The sequence below is a fragment of the Carcharhinus amblyrhynchos genome, unplaced genomic scaffold (genome assembly GCF_965287045.1).
Source record: "Carcharhinus amblyrhynchos unplaced genomic scaffold, sCarAmb.v2.hapA scaffold_37, whole genome shotgun sequence".
Taxonomy (NCBI): Eukaryota; Metazoa; Chordata; class Chondrichthyes; order Carcharhiniformes; family Carcharhinidae; genus Carcharhinus; species Carcharhinus amblyrhynchos.
The window spans coordinates 3490175-3503700 of record NW_027649778.1 but is presented as its reverse complement, the minus strand read 5'-3'; the positions used below and the strand labels follow the sequence as shown (position 1 = coordinate 3503700).

The following is a 13526-nucleotide window of genomic DNA, read 5'->3' as shown; positions in this document are numbered from 1 at the left end:
CTGCACTCCTAGGTCTCTCTCTCTGTTCAAAAACACTCCCCAGGGTCCTGCCATTAACTGTGTAAGTCCTGCCCTGTCTTGTCTTACCAAAATGCGACACCTCACAATAATCTGAATTTAAACTCCATCTGCTATTCCGCAGCCCAGTTGATCAAGACCCTGTTGTAGTCTTAGATAACCCTCTTCACTGTCCACTACATCACAAAGTTGGAATTGAACCCAGGGTTCCTGGTGTTGTGAGGAAGCAGTACTAACCACTGTGCCAACATGCCACCCCCAAACCCTACCTCCATCCATGAGAACTCAGAGCAGGAGTCAGCCATCTGGCCCCTCGAGCCTGCTCCGCCATTCAATAAAATCATGGCTGATCTTTTTGTGGACTCAGCTCCTCTTACCCGCCTGCTCACCATAACCCTCAATTCCTTTTACTGTTCAAAAATCTATCTATCCTTGCCTTTAAAAACATTTAATGAGGTTGCCTCAACTGCTTCACTGGGTAGGGAATTCCACAGATTCACAACCCTTTGAGTGAAGAAGTTCCTCTTCAACTCAGTCCTAAATCTGCACCCCCTTATTTTGAGGCTGTGCCCCCTAGTTCTAGTCTCACCTGTCAGAGGAAACAACCTCCCTGCTTCTATCTTATCTAGTCCTTTTGTATATTTTTCTGAGATTCCCTCCCCACCCCCGTCACCCTCCATTCCTGAATTCCAATGAGTATAGCCCGAATCTACTGTCTCTCATAACCCAACCCTCTCAACTTTTGAAATCAGCCTAGTGAATCTTCTCTGCACCTCCTCCAATGCCAGTATATCCTTCCTCAAGTAAGGAGACCAAAACTGTACACAGTGGCTTCACCAGCACCCAAAACGCACACAACTGGAAACATCTCTATCTCGCTATTGAGTTCTTCATGATTGTAAATATCTCTGTCAGATCACCCTTCGGTCTTTTTGTTTTTTAGCCTGTGCACCTAACTCGATACAGACCAGAGACTGAACATGAGACCAGTCTGGCCAATTGCCCAGATCAGTGCCAGGCAGCAGACTTGACTCCACCACAAAATCCAGACGGCCACTTTTCCGTGCAGCGCTGAGGGAATTCTGCATTGTTGGAGGTGCTGCCTTGTACGAAAAGGGAGAGTTCTCCTAGTGTTACCGATATTTAACCTTCACCAGCACGAACAGACATCTTATCGTTTGTGGGATCTTGCTGTGCACAAATAGCTGCCGTGTTCCTTTTTCATAACCGTATCTGAAGCTGGGTGCAATTTAGAAACACTGCTGTGCAGAAGGGGGCTATTCGGCCCATTGAATCTTCACCGCCAACAATCCCACCCAGGCCCTATCCTTGCTTAGTTACTCAGGTAATCCCTCTGACCTATCGCATCCTGGGACACTGAAGAACAATTTCACATGCCCAATCAACCTAACCCTGCACAACTTTGGATTGCAGGAGGAAACCCATGCAGACATGGGTGGAATGCGCAGACTCCACTCAGTGACCCAAGTCGGGAATTGAATCCAGATCCCTGGAACTGTGAGGCAGCAATGCTAACCACTGTGGATGTTAATTGGTTTGAGATGTTTCTGAAACATCAATGCACGTGAATGCATTCTTCTTTCATCGCTAGTGTTCCTTACAAACAAAAGCAGAAATATTCAACCTATTTTTTTTTTTTCAGTCTGTCACTTGGTAGAGCAATATGACTTAAAAATTGGCAAGTCATGTTGCAACTTTATAGAACATTGGTTAGGCTGCACTTGGAATATAGTGTTTAACTCTGGTCACCGCACTAACAGAGGGTGTGGAGGCTTTGGAGAGGGTGCAGAAAAGATTTACCAGGATGTTGCCTGGTATGGAGGACGTTAACTATGAGGAAAAGTCAGAGAAACCTGGTTTGTTCTCACTGGAGTGACAGAGGTTGAGGGGCGACCTGATAGAAGTCTACAAGATTTGTGGGGGGGGAGGGTGTGATGGCGGAGTGGATAGTCAGAAGCTTTTTCCTAGGGTCAATTACAAGGGGGGGGGTATGGAGGTTTAAGGTGCGAGGGGCAAAGTTTAAAGGAGATGTATGAGACAGGTTTCTTTACACAGAGAGGGTGGTGGGTGCCTGGAACTTATTGTCGGGGGAGGTAGTGGAAGCAGATGAGGGGCGTCTGGACAAATACATGAATAAGATGGGAATAGAGGGATATGATCCCCAGTAGGGTAGGAGGTTTTAGTTCAGAGAGCATGATCGGTGCAGACTTGGAGGGCCAAAGGGCCTGTTTTTGTGCTGTAATTTTCTTGGTTCTTTTGACTGCAGTAACCGCTGTAATACTACTGCACCTATCTTTCTTGATGCTGTTTAATTAAATGCATAATGTGTCCACAACAAGGTAGCCCAGGGGTACAGCACTGTCTCTTCCACGAAGCCCCTTTAGCTGATGCATTCTGTTTGAAGTGTGGGAACAAGCGGAGCTCCCGGAAGAGCGTTGCTAATTTTAAACTTAGTTTCCTGAACCAGTTGGAAATTGGCATGCGTTATCAGTTGTCTGCTGGCCCTTCAGCTGGGCTTAACAAGCACTTCAAGGAGAGTGACATTCTGCAGGGACGGGTGGTGGGCGGAAGACAGAATACTTTCCGAGTGGGAAGCGATGTTGAACTGAGCACGGTCGAAGTACAAAATCCCATGGTGCTACTTGTTTGAAGAAAAGCAGGAAAGTTTTTTTCTCCAGGTGCTCTGCATCAACATTTGTCCCTATGGCTCCAGAACAGATCAACTTGCTGCTTAACCCCTTGCTGTTTCTGGCCTTTTGCTGGTACGGAATTAGCTGCCATGTTTGCACAATTACTATGTGACCACAGTTCAAGCATTCGTTCCTTTTCCTTGAAACACTTTGGGACATCCTAAAGGATTTGGAAAATGCTGTAATGCACACAACTCTTCAGAATCATTAGAATCCCTACAGTGCAGTTGGAGGCCATTCAGCCCATCGAGCCTGTACCGACTCTCCAACAGAGCATCCCACCCAGGCCCTATCCCCGTAACCCCACGCATCCATCCTCCTACCTAACACATCTTGGGACATCAAGGGGCAACTTAGCACAGCCAGTCCACCTAACCTGTGCATCTTTAGACCCTAGGAGGAAACAGAGCACCTGGAGGAAACCCACGCAGGCACAGGGTGAACGTGCAAGCTCCACGCAACAGTCACCCAAGGCAGGAATCGAACCCAGGTTCCTGATGCTGTGAGGCAGCAGTGCTAACCACTGTGCCACCTTTCCTTTGTGATTTTTGTATACGAGGGTGGACTTAATAGATAGGCTGGTCTTTGGAACTCTGTGCTTGTATGTCCAAGAATATTTCACTTAGGAAAAATCTTTTTCAACTTGCTGTAATTCTCCCTGTCTTCAAGGTAGCCTTCTCCTTTAGCCGCAGGGTCTTTGCACAGTGGTTAACACTGCTGCCTCGCAGCATCAGGATCCTGGGTTCGATGCCTGGCTTGGATCACTATCTGTGCGGAGTCTGCACATTCTCCGTGTGTGTGGATTTCCTCAGTGCTCAGATTTCCTCCCACACTCAAAGATTTGCAGCTTAAGTGGATTGGTCGTGCTAAATTGCCCCTTAGTGTAAGGGGGATCAGGAGGGTGGATGTATGGGGTTACAGCGATGGGACCTGGGTAGGATTGTTGCTGGTGCAAACTGGATGGGCCAGATGGCCCCCTTCTGCACTGTAGATTCTATCAGGGGCCTGGGTTCAATTTCTGCCTTGGGTCACTGTCTGTATGGAGTCTGCACGTTCTCCCCGTGTCTGCGTGGGTTTCCTCCAGGTGCTTCGGTTTTCTCCCACATTCCGAAAGACGTGCTGGTTAGGTGCATTGGCTAAATTCTCCCTCGGTGTACCTGAGCAGCCACTGGAGTGTGGCAAGTAGGGAATTCTCATCCATTGACTCTGTCTACACTTCCTGCTGCCTTGGAAAAGCAGCCAGTATAATTAAGGACCTCCCTGCACCCCAGACATTCTCTCTTCCACCTTCTTCCTTCGGGAAAAAGATACAAAAGTCTGAGGTCACGTACCAACTGACTCAAGAACAGCTTCTTCCCTGCTGCCATCAGACTTTTGAATGGACTTCCTTGCATTAAGTTGATTTTTCTCTACATCCTAGCCCTGACTACGTTCTGCACTCTCGTTTCCTTCTCTATGAATGGTATTTTTTGACTGTATAGCCGCAAGAAACAATTCTTTTCACTATATTAATAATGTGACGATCAAAAATGTTCAGTAACCTCATTGCAGGGTTAATGTAAGCCTACTTGTAATATTAGTAAATTAACTTTAGGGCTTCCAAATACTTCAGTTTAAAGAGCTGATTGGAAGATAACTTCTGTAAATCTCAGCGCACTGTTCAGCTGAACACTGATAAATGAGCGTTTTAACTGAAACACCTGGAGCATAATCCTGCCTTTTCCACATGCTGTCAGTAAAGGTTTATCTTTGGTATTCTATGAATGAAATACATTGCGATAAGTGGGAGTTGCTCTCAGTTTGAACATAATTTATGAAACTGGCACAGGGCTGAGATTGCTCCCCCGCAACCACTTGTAAATTTTACTGGTCAGGAATAAATTGCTCAGTTTTGAAATTCATCATTGTACTGCTGCAAGATTAATTTTTTTTTCCCCGGGCTTGTTAGCCAAGTTAAAATGTCTTTTTGTTCCATGAAACTAATATTAGCAACTGGCAGAGAGACAAAGAGAGGCTCTTGTTCAAAAATAAATCCAACCACTGTTGTTGGATAGCTGCAGCAATATGTAAACACAGCAGAGTGCCACGGGGCTAACTGAACATCGAGTCTTTAAACAGTTGCCCCTGTGTGGGAGGGGAGATCCCTGGGCTGCTGGTGTGGCACACAAGGACACGTGCAACCGGGAATGATGTGGAGGACCAGTTTTAGCACCAAGCCCATTCTGTAGATCAACGCCAGTATCCTATAAGAATATTTAATTGGTGTGTTTAGAATCGTAGAACTGTACAATCTAGAAGGAGGCCATTTGGGCCATTGTGCCTTTTCCAAAATCTACACAATAAGTCGTCCTCCGTTGCTTCCTTGCAGCAATGTCAAATTTTCCCCTTCAGATATTTGTCCAACTTGCTTTTGACTGTCAAATCACTTCTGTCACCCTTTTTCATGATGTGGAGATGCTGGCATTAGACTGAGATGGGCACACTAAGAAGTCTCTCAACACCATCAGGGTTAAAGTCCAACAGGTTTCTTTGGTAGCACGAGCTTTTGGAGTGTTGCTCCTTCATCAGATGAGTGCCCACGCACCTGATGGACTTTAACCTAACGTTGTGAGGCTCCTTCCATCACCCTTTTCAGGCAGTGCACCCTAGATCATAACCACTCTACAAAAACTTTCTCCTCCTCATCTTTCCTCCAGTTCTTTTGCCAGTTGCCTTAAATCTGGTTACCAGCCTGTCATCCACTAGAAACAGTTTCTTGTTATTTGCTCTTATCAAAACGCTTTTGTGTGTAATAGCCAAATAGTCCCATCATTGAAAGCTGTGTACTTAACAAATAATGTTAGACATTCCAAATACTCTTTAGACATAACCCAAGTCTTAAGGGGCTAGTGAATTTATATATGGATGTTTTACAAGTAAGTGATAGAATGTTAAAATGTAACATCCCCTTCTACTGTACTGAAATCGCTATCAAAGTGTTGAAGTATTGTCTATTGGAAAGCTAATCTAATGTGATATAGCTTTGTGTTTCAGTGGACAGTGTGGTTGCACAGTGATTGGCACTGCTGCCTCTCAAAAAAAAAGCCAGGGACCCAGGTTCAATTCTTCTGGCCTTGGGTGTCTGCACTTTGTCCCTGTGTCTGCATGGGTTTCCTCTGGGTGCCCTGGTTTCCTTCCGCAGTCCAAAGATGCGTAGGTTAGGTGGATTGGCCGTGCTAAATTGGCCTTTAGTGTCAGGGGGATTAGCAGGTAAATCCATGAGGTTTGGGGGATAAGACCTGGGTGAGATTGTTGTGGGCGCAGACTTGATGGGCTGAAGCCTCCTTCTGCACTGTAGGTTTAGCAATTTAAGCAACAAACTGGCAATTGAATGTTTATTGGATTATAAGTTTAAAATGGTGTCTATTTGAAAGTGACTTGCATTTTAAAATGCTGTTTCGTTTGGTGATGCGCAATGCTTTTGAGTTTCAGCGAATTGTATTTTAAGCGTAAACTCCCTACTGAAAGGGTTGTGCCATTTTTTTGGAAGTGGTAATGATTAATTAATTAGACATTGCATTGTAAATATTCCCTCCAGCAATCCACATTGCGAAACCAAGCCATGGAAACCCTTAAGGTCTATTTTATGCCAACAGACTGCAGCTGGCCCTTGCTAGGCCATGGGAAAACCAGTCAGGGTTCCTGCTATTGAGTTAAAGGATTGGGATTGGTGCAAGATCAGGTTTGGCTGTATCGACTGCTATTTCCCACCGATGCTGGATAAATGCCTTGACGATCCTTGCTTTAAAGTTTATTTATTATTGTCACAAGTAGGCTTACATTAACACTGCAATGAAGTTACTATGAAAATCCCCCTAGTCGCCACACTGCAGCACCTGCTCAGATACATTGGCCATGCTAATTTCTCCCTCAGTGCACCCTAACCAGCGTGTCTTTCGGACCATGGGAGGAAACCGGAGCACCCGGAGGAAAACCATGAATGTAGATATGAAAAGTGGCCACTGGTTACAGCTGCAGAAAGTCTGTACTGGTCTGGCTGACTAAAAATCAACACAGTTGTAGCAGGAGAGGGAGAATGGAGGTTGGGGGATGGTTGGAAATTAAGCAAATGGTAAAATCTTCTCTACCTTAATTGGGGCGGCACAGTGGTTAGCACTGTTCTGTCTGTAGAGTTTGCTCATTCTCCCCGTGTCTGCATGGGTTTCCTCCAGGTGCTCTGGTTTCCTCCCATAGTCCAGAGGTGTGAAGGTGAGGTTGATTGGCCATGCTAAATGTCAGGAGGATAAGCAGGGTAAATCCGTGGGCTTATGGGAATAGGGCCTGGGTATGATTGTGATCGGCGCAGTTTCAATAAGCCAAATGGCCTCCTTCTGCACTGTAAGGATTCTATGATTTAATTATTCCACACTCTGCTTCTGGGTTGAAAGTACATTCTTCCGCGATGAATTGTATCAGTGAAGGAAAAAGGGTGGCACAGTGGGTTAGCATTGCTGCCTCACAGCGCCAGGGACCCAGATTCGATTCCTGGCTTGGGTCACTGTCTGTGCGGAGTTTGCATATTCTCCCTGTGTCCGTGTGTTTCCTCTGGGTGCTCCAGTTTCCTCCTACAGTCCAAAGATGTGCTGGTTAGGTGCACTGGCTGTGTTAATTTGTCCCTTAATATATCTGAACAGGTGCCGGAGTGTGGCAACTAGGGGATTTTCACAGTAACTTAATGCTGTGTTAATGTAAGCCTACTTGTGACCATAATTAATAAACTTTTATACTTTAAGATTGTGAGGTAACTCCCCTGTCAGTCAGCAGTAGGCTTTTAAACCCATTCTCATCTGTTTAGTGTATCTTCCTTCAGTGCACCAGCTTGCTGTCGTGCAGGGTATTATTTATGTTGCCAACACACACAGGCAAACAGTATGATCTTGGAGACATTGGTGCAGTTTGCACCAAACTATGCCCTTGCAAGTTCTGCATGCATGGATCAGATTTACGAAATCTGTAGATGTCACTTTGTTTTCCATGCGACTTTAATGACCTGTTCCCCAGGTTTTTTTTGGAAGGCAACACGAGAAGACTGACCAAAACAGTACTGGAGGCTGATACTTTAGCATATTCTCAAAGCCGTTCTCCTTTGCATTTCCCAGCTGTCTGATCCGGTGGTTCGATTGCCATATCTTTTCCTTCTCCCATTTGAGGCACCCATCGTCAGCATCATGCATTCAGTGATCAGAGAAATCCTACAGTGCAGAAGGAGGTCATTTGACCCATCGAGTCTGCACCAACCACAATCCTATCCAGGCCCTATCTCCGTAACACCACTGTATTTACCCTGCTAATCCACCTGACACTAAGGGCAATTTAGCCAGGCCAAACAACCGAAAGTTCAAGTTTTATTTTAGTCACTAGTAAGGCTTACATTAACACTGCAATGAAGCTACTGTGAAATTCCTCTAGTCCCCACACGCTGGCACCTGTTCGGGTCAATGCACCCTAACCAGCACGTCTTTCAGACTGTGGGAGGAAACCAGAGCACCCGGAGGAAAGCCACAAGGACACGGGGAGAATGTGCAAACTCCACACACTGACCCAAGCCGGGAATTGAACCGACATCTCTGCAGCTGTGAAGCAACAGTGCTAACTACTGTGCCATCATGATGTTATAATACAGCTGATACAGAGTGAGACCTCTACTCTGCCTCAACATTGCCTCTGCCTCAGGCCTGACCTGGAGGCACACTTTCCCACACCAGCCACTCTGAATGAGATTGCCAATGAGTTTGGAGGCACATTAATGCTGTTGTGCCAACTGAAACTATATTTATGGATTGTCCTTCATGACCTTGGGGTGCCCCGCAGTGCTTTATAGACAATCAGTACTTTTTGCAGGAAATAATGTAGGAAACGCAGCAGCCAGTTTGTACATTGCAAGCCAGCATCAATAACAATCCTATTCGTTGAGGCATCAACATTGTTTAGAAAATTATGCAGTGTTCTCCTGCTTTTCGAAATAGTCATGATGGGTGGCACTGTGGTTAGCACTGATGCCTCACAGTGCCAGGGATCTGGGTTCAAGTCCAGCCTTGGGTCACTGTCTGTGTGGAGTTTACACAATCACCCCATGTCTGCATGGGTTTCCTCCAGGTGCTCTGGTTTCCTCCCACAGTCTGAAAGATGCGCTGGTTAGGGTGCATTGACCCGAACAGGCGCTGGAGTGTGGCAACTAGGGGAATTTCACAGTAACTTCATTGTGGTGTTAATGTAAGCCTTACTTGTGACTAATAATAAAACTTTTACTTCAGGTTGATTGGCCATGCTAAATTGACCTTGGTGTCAGATGGGTGAGCTAGGATAAATGCATGGGGTTATGGGGATAGGGCCTGGGTGGGATTGTGGTCGGTACAGACACAGTGGGCTGAATGGCCTCCTTCTGCACTGTAGGATTCCATATGTTGATGCTGGTGTTGGACTGGGTAGGCACAGTCAGAAGCCTCTCGACACCAGGTTAAAGTCCAACAGGTTTATTTGGAATCACAAGCTTCTGGAGCGCTGATCCTTCAGAACTTTTGGGTGGCACAGTGGGTTAGCACTGCTGCCTCACAACATCAGGGACCTGGATTTGATTCCCGGCTTGGGTGACTGTTTGTCTGTGCAGAGCCTGTCCATCCTCCCATGTCTGTGTGGGTTTCCTCTGGGTGCTCCGGTTTTCTCCCAGTCTCTGAAAGACGTGCTGGTTAGGGTGCATTGGCCATGCTAAATTCTCCCTCCAGTGTACCCGAATAGGCGCTGGAGTGTGGCGACTAGGGGATTTTCACAGTAACTTCACTGCAGTGTTAAGGCTACTTGTGACATTAAAACTTAAACTTGAGAGGCTGGAAAGGATCTTGATTTGGCCCCTCTGACAGTGCAGGGCAACCTCCACAGTCATGCTCTGTGAGTGTCCCCCTAGGTTGTGTGCTCTGTTACTGGGAGCGGGACTTAAACTAGAAACTTTTAAGGTGAGAGAGCTGCCCACTGAGCTAAGACTGAACTGCACAATGGAGATTTTCACCTTCTCAACTGGTGTCTGGGAATGTGGGTCTCTGCGATGCCCTGTAGGGAATTCAGGAGAAACTTCATTTCCCAGACAATGATTGAATGTGAAACTCAATGCCATATGAATTAGTTACAGTGAATAGCTGAGACGTCATTTGAAAAAGTACATTACATGAAGAAAGGAATAGAAAGATGTGCTAATGGTGTTAGATAAGCTAGTTTGTGAGTAACTTCTAAGGAGATCTGGTACGGATCAATTGGACTGGTTGTAAATGGCATATCTATGTTTAAAAGTTTATTTATTAGTGTCATAATTGAAGCTTAATAACGTTGCAATGAAGTTACTGTGAAAATCCCCTAGTTGCCGCACTTTGGCGCCTGTTCAGGTACACTGAGGGAGGATTTAGCACGGCCAGTGCACCCTAACCAGCACGTCTTTCAGACTATGGGAGGAAATCGGAGCACCTGGAGGAAACCCACGCAGACATGGGGAGAATGTGCAAACTCCACACAGACAGTGACCCAAGCTGGGAATTGAACCCGGGTCCCTGGTGCTGTGAGACAGCAGTGTTAACCCACTGTCATCTGCATCTGTTTAAATTTTAAAGTACATTTATTACATTTTTGTTGCAGATGCACAGCTGCTGTTTTCATAGAGTCCCCACAGTGCACGAGAAGGCCATTCAGTCCATCAAGTCTGTACCGACTCTGCCTCTGTAACAGAGTATCCTACAGTAAGAAGTCTCACAACACCAGGTTAAAGTCCAACAAGTTTATTTGATAGTAAACCCACGACCTTTCGGAATGCGGTCGAAGGAACAGCGTTCCGAAAGCTTGTGGCGTTTACTATGAAATAAACTGGTTGGACCTTAACCTGGTGATGTGAGACTTCTTACTGTGTTTACCCCAGTCCAACAGCAGCATCTCCAAATCAGAGTATCCCACCTGGACACTTTTTTTAAATTTGTTTTATTATTGTCGCATGTATTCATAAACAGTGAAAAGTGTTGCTTATTGCATGCTATCCAGACAAGGCATACTGTTCATAGAGAAGGAAAGGAGAGAGTTCAGAATGTAGTGTTACAGTCATAGCTAGGGTGCCGAGAAAGATGGGCTAAATGCGAGGTCAGTCCATTCAAAAGTCTGACAGCAGCAGGGAAGAAGCTGTTCTTGAGTCGGTTAGTACGTGACCTCAGACTTTTGTATCTTTTACCCGAAGGAAGAGGTGAAGAGAGAATGTCCGGGGTGTATGGGGTCCTTTTTAATTATGCTGGCTGCTTTGCCCGAGAAAAGTTCAACAGGTTTATTTGACAGTAAACCCACAAGCCTGTGGGTCAAATAAACTGGTTGGACTTTAACCTGGCGTTGAGGCTTCTTACTGTGTTTACCCCCAGTCCAACGCCAGCATGTCCACATCATGCTTTGCCTGAGGGCAGCGGGAAGTATAGACAGTGTGGATGGATGGGAGGCTGTTCTCCCCACCCCCCCCAATCCTATCCCGTAACCCCACATAGCTAATTTGTTATTTCGTGTGAACTGTCTTTGGCTCACACCTATTCTGTAAACTGCGTGTGTGCCTTTTATATGCCCTTCTCTGATCAGAAGCTTTCCCCACACACACACACACACACCTGAGGAAGGAACAACGATTCTGAAAGCTTGTGGCGTTTACTATCAAATAAACTGGTTGGGCTCTAACCTGGTGTTGTGAGACTCCTTCTTACTGTCTTCCGTTCACACCCTCCCTCCCCCAGGGTCACTTGTGCCGGGCTCTGGTGGCAGGAGGATGCAGAGATCAGTCGTGGCCGGTCTGCTTTGGGGAGGGGAGGGGGGGGGGGAGTGAGGCAGCTTCCAACTCCCTGTTGAAAGAGACTGGGAGCTGCGTGAAACTCCCAAACTCCTGCTTGGGCTGCTGTCTGATCGGGGAGGCGTAGCCGGGCTTTGCCAAGGAACGTCACGAAACTTGTTTTGAGTGGTTAAGGGACCGGACCAACGAAACTGGTGTAACACAATCCCTGAGACTGACTGACTGTTGGGAAAAGCACTGACCTCTTTTTTTTTAATCTGGGAGGCTGAACGGAGTATGAGGAAATGTTTCTGTCTTGCAGAGTGGCCAACATTGCTGCCGCCGGGGAAACAAAAGCTGGTCGGTGGTCTTAAAGAAGTAGCCAGCCTGGCGAGGTAAGTGCCTACCCCGACTCGAGAGTTGTTGAACCTTTTTTTTCTTTAGTTTTGTGTGTGTGTGTTGTGTTGTTTTTTTTTCCCCCCCAGTGGTGTCGGAGAGCTATCTGTTAATGAGTCACCGATTTTAAACACAAGCGTGGCTGTGGAGGAAAAAAAAGAGTACAGCAGTGAGGCCCAGGGAAAGCTGCTGGTATAATGAGGGCCCCACACCTTCCTGTATGTATGTGTGTATATATATATATATATATACACACACACACAGAGCCAGGAATCAAAACCACCCCCCACTGTAGATGGTGTGGCACTGGTAGTGAGAGTTTACATAATGTGTTAAGGGTTTTAATGGGGGGGAGGGGGTGAGGGAGAGATTTCACCCCCCCCCCCCACCGCTACGGATGAGGAACTGGTGTGGAAGGAGTGGGTGAAATATGAGCTCATTGAAGCCTCTAAACTCATCAGCAGTTGGGGCATTGTGATCGAATCCCACTGGGACACATCCTCCCCTGCACTGAGCTACACTCACAAACACACACTTGTGTTCATTCAATCACACATGTACACTGTCACACAGTGTGTCCTGTTTCTTTCCCCGTGTGTGTGTGTCCCTCTCTCTTTTCCCCCCCCCCCCCTTCGTCTGTGTGTGTGTGTGTGTGTGTGTCTGTCTCTTCCACCCCCCCCCCGCCCCGTCAGTGTTTTTGTCTCTCGCCCCTCTCCTGCTCTGTGTGTGTGTGTCCCTCTTCCCACCCCTCTCCCCCCCCCCCCGTCTGTGTCCCTCTCCCCCACCCTCTCTATCTCTCTCTCTCTCTCTCTCCCCCCACTGTGTGTGTGTCTCTCCCCCTCCTGTGTGTGTGTGTCTCTCCCCCTCCTGTGTGTGCGCGTGTGTGTCTCTCCCCCCTCCGTCTGTGTGTGTGTGTGTGTGACTCTCTCCCCACCTGTGTCTGTGTGTGTGTGTGTGTCTGTCTGTCTCTCTCTTCCCCCGCCCACCCCCCCGACCTGTGTGTCTGTGTTTGTCTCTCTTTCCCCCCCCCCTCCCTTTTTTTGTGTGTGCGCACCTCTCTTTTTCTCTCTCCCCCTGTGTGTGTGTGTCTCTCTCTCTCCCTCTCCCTCTCCCCCTGTGTGTGTGTTTTTTTCCCCCCTCTCTCTCTCTCTCTCTCTTCTCCCCCCCCCCCCGTTCTGTGTGTGTGTCTCTCTCTCTCTCTCTCTGTCTGTCTACCCCTCGTGTGTGTGTGTGTGTGTGTCTGTCTCTCTCTGTCTACCCCTCGTGTGTGTGTCTGTCTCTCTCTGTCTCTCCCCCTCTGTGTGTGTGTTTCTCTCTCCCCCTGTGTGTCTCTCTCTCTCTCTCTCTGTCTCCCCCTCGTGTGTGTGTGTGTGTGTGTGTGTGTGTGTCTCTCTCTCTCTCTCCCCCTGTGTGTGTGTTTTTCTCTCTTTCTGTCTCCCTCCTGTGTGTGTGTGTGTGTGTGTGTGTGTGTGTGTGTGTGTCTCTCTCTCTCTCTGTCTCCCCCTCTGTCTGCGTGTGTGTGTTTCTCTGTCTCCCCCTCTGTGTGTGTGTGTGTGTGTGTTTCTCTCTCTGTCTCCCCCGTGTGTGTG

At 47.2% G+C, this 13526-nt stretch overlaps 2 protein-coding genes across 7 annotated transcripts in view; both read left to right on the top strand.

Moving 5' to 3' along the window:
- The window catches only part of LOC145362138 (alpha-actinin-4-like), a 117797-nt gene extending 115108 nt beyond the window's left edge, over positions 1-2689 (top strand). Inside the window, exon 4 of the mRNA XM_080218195.1 lies at positions 2379-2689. Within this exon, the coding sequence (XP_080074321.1) occupies positions 2379-2689 (311 nt within the window). The remainder of the gene's footprint in view (positions 1-2378) is intronic.
- The window catches only part of pak4 (p21 protein (Cdc42/Rac)-activated kinase 4), a 156155-nt gene that overhangs the window by 57370 nt on the left and 85259 nt on the right, over positions 1-13526 (top strand). For 2 of the 6 annotated variants that reach the window (XM_080218151.1, XM_080218150.1), the window contains exon 2: positions 11864-11936. The gene's annotated coding sequence lies outside the window, so the exon portion shown is untranslated. Of the gene's footprint in view, positions 1-1017; positions 1115-11594; positions 11937-13526 lie in introns of those variants that run through there. The other 4 variants (XM_080218153.1, XM_080218149.1, XM_080218154.1 and 1 more) reach the window with 3 other exon arrangements.